Below are 8,127 nucleotides of genomic sequence, written 5' to 3'. Positions count from 1 at the left end.
AACTCATATCTGAGCGTTTTGTCTTTTATACTGGAGATTAATTGGGATTCATTGAAATTCACCTGTGCCAATTAAAGACTGCTGGCCAATCAGCTGTTTATCATTATATCGTAAACGATCAATTAGAGGGAGTTTTTCACATTTCAACACTTTGTAAACTTTAAGTTAAATAAATTATAGAATGCAGTCATTAAAAAGCTATTTGCTAACTTGTTTGTATTGCTAATATTTTAATTGCTTAGAACAATATTGATTGACTAAAGTATCTTGAATTTGGTGTATATAAAGTTACTTACTAAAGTTGTGCTTACTTACAAAGCACTAAATGGTTTAGCTCCGCAGTGCTTGAGCGAGCTCTTAACGCATTATAGTCCTTCACGTCTATTGCGATCTCAAAACTCCGGCCAGTTGATTATACCTAGAATATCTAAATCGACTGCTGGCGGTAGATCCTTTTCCTATTTAGCACCGAAACTCTGGAACAGTCTTCCTACCATTGTCCGGGAAGCAGACACACTCTGTCAGTTCAAAGCCAGATTAAAGACACATCTCTTTGACCTAGCTTTCACATAATACATTATAGACTTCTATAATTCAATGTTAGACTGCATAGATTAGGTCAGCCGGAACCGGGAACACTTCCCATAAATCCTGATGTACTCGTTACATCATAAGAAGAATGGCATCTACGCTAATTTTGGTTTCTGTTTATCCCAAGGTTTTCCCGCAGCCTGCCGGATCCAGGCCGTATCCAGATCTGATGAAGGACCAGCGCCTGGACACACACACACACTCCAGATCTGACGAAGGACCAGCGCCTGGACACACACACACACACACTCCAGATCTGACGAAGGACCAGAGCCTGGACACACACACACACTCCAGATCTGACGAAGGACCAGAGCCTGGACACACACACACACACACTCCAGATCTGACGAAGGACCAGCGCCTGGACACACACACACACTCCAGATCTGACGAAGGACCAGCGCCTGGACACACACACACACACACTCCAGATCTGACGAAGGACCAGAGCCTGGACACACACACACACTCCAGATCTGACGAAGGACCAGAGCCTGGACACACACACACACACACTCCAGATCTGATGAAGGACCAGCGCCTGGACACACACACACACTCCAGATCTGACGAAGGACCAGAGCCTGGACACACACACACACACACTCCAGATCTGACGAAGGACCAGAGCCTGGACACACACACACACACACTCCAGATCTGACGAAGGACCAGAGCCTGGACACACACACACACACACTCCAGATCTGACGAAGGACCAGCGCCTGGACACACACACACACACACACACACACACACTCCAGATCTGATGAAGGACCAGCGCCTGGACACACACACACACACACTCCAGATCTGACGAAGGACCAGCGCCTGGACACACACACACACTCCAGATCTGACGAAGGACCAGCGCCTGGACACACACACACACTCCAGATCTGACGAAGGACCAGCGCCTGGACACACACACACACACACACACACACTCCAGATCTGATGAAGGACCAGCGCCTGGACACACACACACACTCCAGATCTGACGAAGGACCAGAGCCTGGACACACACACACACACACTCCAGATCTGACGAAGGACCAGCGCCTGGACACACACACACACTCCAGATCTGACGAAGGACCAGCGCCTGGACACACACACACACACACACACACTCCAGATCTGATGAAGGACCAGCGCCTGGACACACACACACACTCCAGATCTGACGAAGGACCAGAGCCTGGACACACACACACACACACACACTCCAGATCTGACGAAGGACCAGCGCCTGGACACACACACACACTCCAGATCTGACGAAGGACCAGCGCCTGGACACACACACACACACACACACACACACACTCCAGATCTGATGAAGGACCAGCGCCTGGACACACACACACACACTCCAGATCTGACGAAGGACCAGCGCCTGGACACACACACACACACACACACACACACTCCAGATCTGATGTACCAGCGCCTGGACACACACACACACACACTCCAGATCTGATGAAGGACCAGCGCCTGGACACACACACACACACACTCCAGATCTGATGAAGGACCAGCGCCTGGACACACACACACACACACACACTCCAGATCTGATGAAGGACCAGCACCTGGACACACACACACACACACACACACACACACACACACACACACACTCCAGATCTGATGAAGGACCAGCGCCTGGACACACACACACACACACACACACACACTCCAGATCTGATGAAGGACCAGCGCCTGGACACACACACACACACACACACACACACTCCAGATCTGATGAAGGACCAGCGCCTGGACACACACACACACACACACACTCCAGATCTGATGAAGGACCAGCGCCTGGACACACACACACACACACACACTCCAGATCTGATGAAGGACCAGCACCTGGACACACACACACACACACACACACACAGGCCTCTTTCTTCCCTTCACCTCTCTACAGATAAAGCGTTGTCGGGATGATTCCGGTTCGCGTGACTAAGTGGAAGCGATAAAAATTCTGTGTTATAAATTTTAAGGCCAGACAAGTAGTTTGTTGAGGGTTGATTTGTAGGGAAGGACTACACGCCTGCGCACATATATATTCAAACACACACACACACCTATAGACTGAACTCAGCGTTCTCACGGGTTCGCGTTTTTGAAGTTTGTGCAGAAAGAACTGAAGGGTTTTCTGTGAGAACGGTGTGTGTTAGCGGTCCCCTAAGTTAATAACTAATGATCAACGGAAGTGAATCAACATAACTTTATCTGGACAATAACTTTATTCTAGATCTGCTGTAAAGCCTAAACACTGTTACTGTAATCTCCAGTTATCACTGTAAAGCTGCTGTGAAACTCTATAGTGTTAAAGCGCTGTATAAATGGAGACTTGAACTACTGATTCAGCAGAAGCTTGTATACAAATGAAGAACACAAGCAAATGACCAATACAGGTGTAAACAGACTAAACTGAAATAACTAGACTAGTGTGGATCAGTGGCGAGTTCAACAGAAGCTCAACACAAACATGTTCTTTTGAAGGTTTCACGAGGTCAGTGAATCCGAGCTGAGGCCACAAGCATGAAAGGACCTGAAAACCACAGACATGAAACACAGATAGTTTAGATCTCATCTGACTGAGACTTTAAGTTACAGCACTTTATACAGTACAGATTGACTCCAAACAGCTTCACAGGAATAAACAATCAATTGCGCTTCAAATATTAAACTTGTCTATTGAATCTGAATTAGAGGCATAACTCAGATCAGTGTTGAGTCAATTCAGTATGGCAATGTTGCAAATTTCAGTTATGAACAATTATATTTCTGGTATAAAGCAGCTGCACAAAAGTTGTTTAATAGAACTTTACAAGTAGCAGTTATTAGAAATGAATCAACTGAATTGATCTGAATAATGACACTTGCTTTACAGCAGAATCTGAATATTGTTCATAATTGAACTTTGAGACTGAGCCCACATTGAACTTTAATCAATATTACAGGTCTTAAACTCCAGGCTTTAGAAGTCTGATGCAATAGAAGTTATATAGGCCTAAAAAAAAAGCCAGATATTGTATAAAAACACATTTTTATTAATACTATTGAGATGAAAGTGCTAAAAACATGAGTCCTCCCAGTCAGAAGTCCTGGGACTCGGCCTGTTTGCTGGTGTTCGGGTCTCGGGCTGCTTTGGTCTTCTTGGGCAGGAGTTGGGCCTGGATGTTGGGCAGAACTCCTCCCTCAGAGATCGTGACTCCGCCCAGCAGCGCGTTCAGCTCCTCGTCGTTGCGCACCGCTAGCTGGATGTGACGCGGCGCGATGCGTAGCTTCTTGTTGTCACGGCACGCGTTGCCCGCGAGCTCCAGCACCTCCGCGCACAGGTACTCGATGACCGCGGCCAGATACACCGACGCTCCGGAGCCGATGCGCGACGCGTAGTTTCCCTTCCGCAGGAGACGCGCGAGGCGGCCCACCGGGAACTGGAGCCCCGCGCGCGAGGAGCGCGACACGGACGCCTTGGGTTTCGCTGCGGTGACGAGCTTCTTACCGCGGCCAGACATGATGAGCAGATCTAGAAGAGACAAACCATCGGTTAATCGGAACTCTGGTCGAGTACCCGAAGACTTACAAGAGAGCAAAGGACTGAAGGCGAATGACAAGCAAAGTGCCAGCGAAGGATATCTGAACAACGCTGATCTAAAAAGTCGAGTATGCTACCTGAAGATTTACAAGGAGGCTAGTCAAGATGATTAGAAACTGAATTTGACAATAACCAAAGTGATCGATTCATGATTCATCTTAACTAAAAACAAACTCTGAGTACCTGAAGAGTCAGGTGGAGCTTTACAAGTAGTCAAGATGCCAAGTAGTAAAGTAACTTAAGTTTTTGACAGAAATAGTGACGATTAGAAGTTACATTTGACAATAAGCAAAGTGATTGATTCATCTGAACAATGCTGATCTAAAACAAAGTTGAGTATTTGAAGAATCAGACAGATTTTCACTATAATCATGTTGCAAATAAGTGACGTTTTCTTAACAAATTCAACACACACTTACCTGTTTAACACAAACAAGGAACAAGTAAAGCTGTTTAACTCATATCTGAGCGTTTTGTCTTTTATACTGGAGATTAATTGGGATTCATTGAAATTCACCTGTGCCAATTAAAGACTGCTGGCCAATCAGCTGTTTATCATTATATCAAACGATCAATTAGAGGGAGTTTGTATGAGCGCATTTTTAAAACTTATTAACACTTTTTAAAACTTAAGTGAAATGAATTGTAGAATGCAGTCATTTAAAAAAAGCTTTTTTACTTATAATAAGCTTGTTTATATAATACTATCTGAATTCCTTATGACAATATTGATTACATGCATTTGGTATCATGCATTTTTTGTAATTTAACATTTTTGGTAATAATTAATAATAATAATTTATTATAATAATAATAATTAATATTTTAGTTTAGTTTTTCAAGTCAAGACTAAAGGGGGAAATGTATTTGTAGGCTATCATTTTCATGATGTTCTATAATGCCTTTTATGCTTTAACATTGAGTAGTTTTAGTGAGGTATTAAAATATGAATAGGAGGTTAAAGGTTTGATCAAGTGCAGCAAGAGAATCGCGATGCTTTCATAATTCATGTTTGTGCTGTAAGCACGTGTTGTGTTCACATGACTATTTTGATCATGTGACCATTTGTTGTGGAGCTCACGCGTATAATCAAATGAATCGTGGTCGGTGTTTGTGATCAGTGACTCTGTGATCATATGAATCATTTGTGTTCGATGCTCACACAGTGACTCTTTGGTTAAATAAATCATTAGTGTTCAGTGTGTACAGTGACTCTGTGATCAAATGAATCATTTGTGTTGGTCATATGAATCATTAGTGTTCAGTGTGTACAGTGACTCTGTGGTGATATGAATCATTAGTGTGTACAGTGACTCTGTGGTCATATAATCCTGGTGTTGTTGCGTCGCTGCGGTCAGTCATGTGTCGCGCGTTGCTCGCGGTGTTTCTGACGCTCGTCTTGGCTCGTTATTATGATTCGGTGTCGGTCCCTCCGCATGAGGAGGTGGCTCGGATGGCTCGGTTCGTGGTCCACAAGTGTGACTGGGCTTCGATGGCCACGATCTCCACCCATGACCCCGTGAAGGGACAGCCGTTCTCCAACGCGTTCTCCATCAGCGACGGGCCCGTGGGCAACGGAACCGGGACCCCGTACATGTACCTGACCCACATGGAGATCTCGGTGCAGGACCTGCAGGTACAGACACGGCCATCAGTGTGACCAATAACCGCTGACACATCTCACACATGACTCAAATCAGTTACAGCACCCTTACCAGCATTTACCATGGTTTTACTATAGTAACTCTAACTGCGCCCAGCAAGCAATATCCGTCATTTCACCGGTTAATAGACCATAGTCTACTAATATAGTCCGGCTGTGAATAACACACTTCTAACTTAGTCAAAATAACCTTGAATTTGGTTACATGTCGTTTTTTGCCAAATAAATGGCGAGAATTTACAAGGTGTTTGGTTTCATTTCGTCACTCATTTCATTTCTTAGTTATCTAATTGATGACTATAGACCCCTTCAATGTTTGTAAACATCGAACGCCTAGGTTGGGTGCGCGCGCAGCATGGGGTCAGAAAAATGGTGCGGCTAATACACCGGCATATATATGCACTGTATTTGCCATCACAGGAACGGGAACAGAACCATAATAAACTTGTTTTAGCTAATGGCGATTGTCTGCCTGATTAGAGTCCTGCACGGGTTCGGACGAGTGACCCGCAAATTTTGCTCAAACGGGTGAAAAATATCCAAAGTGTGTCGGGTCGGACACGGGGGAAACACGGGTCTAAACACGGGTTTAAAACAATCACATGCAAACGTAAAAATATATTCAGATTTTTAGGAACATGTCTACACAAATATGCCTGATTGCCTGTATTTCAAGTTGATAAAATAATTTAAAATCCACATCAGTTTATTTGCCCACGCGCCACGCCCTCCCAGGAATCTTTCACTTTTAAAAATGCATCATAACCGCGTGCGCGCGATCTGCTTGCAGTCGTCGAGATGGATGCTGAGGAGTTGAAGAAAGAATAGCTAGTGGAGATTGTAAAGTTGTCGACAGTCATCAAAAATCAAGTCCAGTGTGTGGGAGAAATTTGGAGTTATCTGAAGAAAATATTGTGAACGGCTTATTTGCTGCATGCATTTTCGTGTTGGATAGCCGCAAATGTGGAACTTCATCGCCGAGGAAGCACGCAGATAACTGTGGTAACAAAACCAAGCAGTTCTGTCGAACAGTGTTTTTTTTTTTAATTTAACACTGTTAAGTATGTGTATTTTTTATATAATAAACGAGCAGACTGGGACAATGCTATGATCAAAGATGCTCGTGTTTATTGTGTTATTGACAGTTATTGTGACAACAACGGTATAGTTAAGCCCTGGTAAGTAAACAAATGTTTTCTGTAAACTGTAGACTGGTTTAATAGTTAGGTGAAGTTCGATATCTGGCATTAATTTGACCTGTGTCATGCTACTTAGCAGATAGCTGCAGTATCTGAACCATAGACTGTAAAAAAATAGATCTGAACAGATGTCGTCTATTTTTATTTTTTTTTAAACGGATGAGATCCTGCAGGAATCTTGAAAAACTTGACTCCACAACTGGTGTGATTTTCACAGTCCACGACGCAACAATAAGGCATTTTTTCTTGACGAGAAATTCTCTGGTTAACACACAATTCAATGGGATGGAATGAACTTTCTGACCCCGACATGCGCACTGCGAACTTAGAATTTTCCTGTGACGTCGACCGCGAAGGGGTCTATAGTCTATACTATAGTCTATGCTTGTGTTATGGTTATACGGCCCAAACTGTGCCTTGTTTTAGACTAGGCATCCGGGCTGTGTTTGGACGGCTATTAGACGTCTTTTAAACGTAACATTGATTGCTGGGTGGGTATGTTGTCTTATATGTTGTACATTAATAATAAATGATATATGAACAACCCTTCAGATTCAGAATATAGATATGAATAGAACTGGAAAGTTTGGTGAGTGTAAAGTTGCTGAAGTGGAGATTTATGACTCAAATCTACAGATGCTAATAGATAAAGTGCGCTAAAATAAACACTTAATGTGTTTTGGATGTTTTCTTTCCGCTAGTCTGAAAGAAGAAGACTGTTATGAAAGCATATAGAGCTTTAAACTGAGCAGAGCATGAAAAACACTGGTTTAGCCTGTAGCTAAAGTTCACTTAGAAGTGAACTCGATCTGTAGGGGGAAACTATGGAAGCTTCCGCCACAGAATTCAACATTTTAAAAGATAATTGCGACTTTTTATCTCACAATTGCGACTTTATTTCTCACAATTATGACTTGATATTTCGTAATTCTGAGAAAAAAAGTCAGAATTGTGAGATAAAAAGTCGCAATTATTATTATTAATTTATTATTCAGAACAAGCTTCCATAAGAAACTGCACTAGTCTAGCGCTGTGAGGCTTTA

General features: G+C 43.4%; 2 protein-coding genes across 6 annotated transcripts in view; one reads left to right on the top strand and one right to left on the bottom strand.

Annotated features, from left to right (window-relative positions):
* Positions 1-3,651: 3,651 nt before the first annotated feature.
* LOC308688153 (histone H2A-like) lies at positions 3,652-4,688 on the bottom strand. The gene is made up of 2 exons (XM_081361073.1): positions 4,642-4,688; positions 3,652-4,153 (listed from the first exon to the last, which is right to left on the bottom strand). The coding sequence occupies exon 2, from the start codon at positions 4,140-4,142 to the stop codon at positions 3,720-3,722; it is 423 nt and encodes a 140-aa protein (XP_081217199.1). The 5' UTR covers positions 4,143-4,153; positions 4,642-4,688; the 3' UTR covers positions 3,652-3,719.
* A 609-nt stretch (positions 4,689-5,297) lies between these two features.
* Positions 5,298-8,127, top strand: part of creg1 (cellular repressor of E1A-stimulated genes 1) — a 5,757-nt gene continuing 2,927 nt past the window's right edge. For all 5 annotated transcript variants that reach the window (XR_014029918.1, XR_014029919.1, XR_014029920.1 and 2 more), the window contains exon 1: positions 5,298-5,858. Coding sequence is in view for 1 of the 5 variants with exons in the window: in XM_081361805.1 (XP_081217931.1) it covers positions 5,583-5,858 (276 nt within the window). In the remaining 4 variants the exon portion in view is untranslated. The remainder of the gene's footprint in view (positions 5,859-8,127) is intronic.

The sequence above is a fragment of the Scardinius erythrophthalmus genome (genome assembly GCF_964197995.2).
Source record: "Scardinius erythrophthalmus genome assembly, chromosome: 3".
Lineage (NCBI taxonomy): Eukaryota > Metazoa > Chordata > Actinopteri > Cypriniformes > Leuciscidae > Scardinius > Scardinius erythrophthalmus.
This window is presented reverse-complemented; position numbering and strand designations above follow the sequence as displayed.

What these genes read in the sequence shown, in the direction of transcription:
- LOC308688153 (XM_081361073.1), bottom strand. Translation starts at nt 4,142, where the DNA reads ATGTCTGGCCGCGGTAAGAAGCTCGTCACCGCAGCGAAACCCAAGGCG.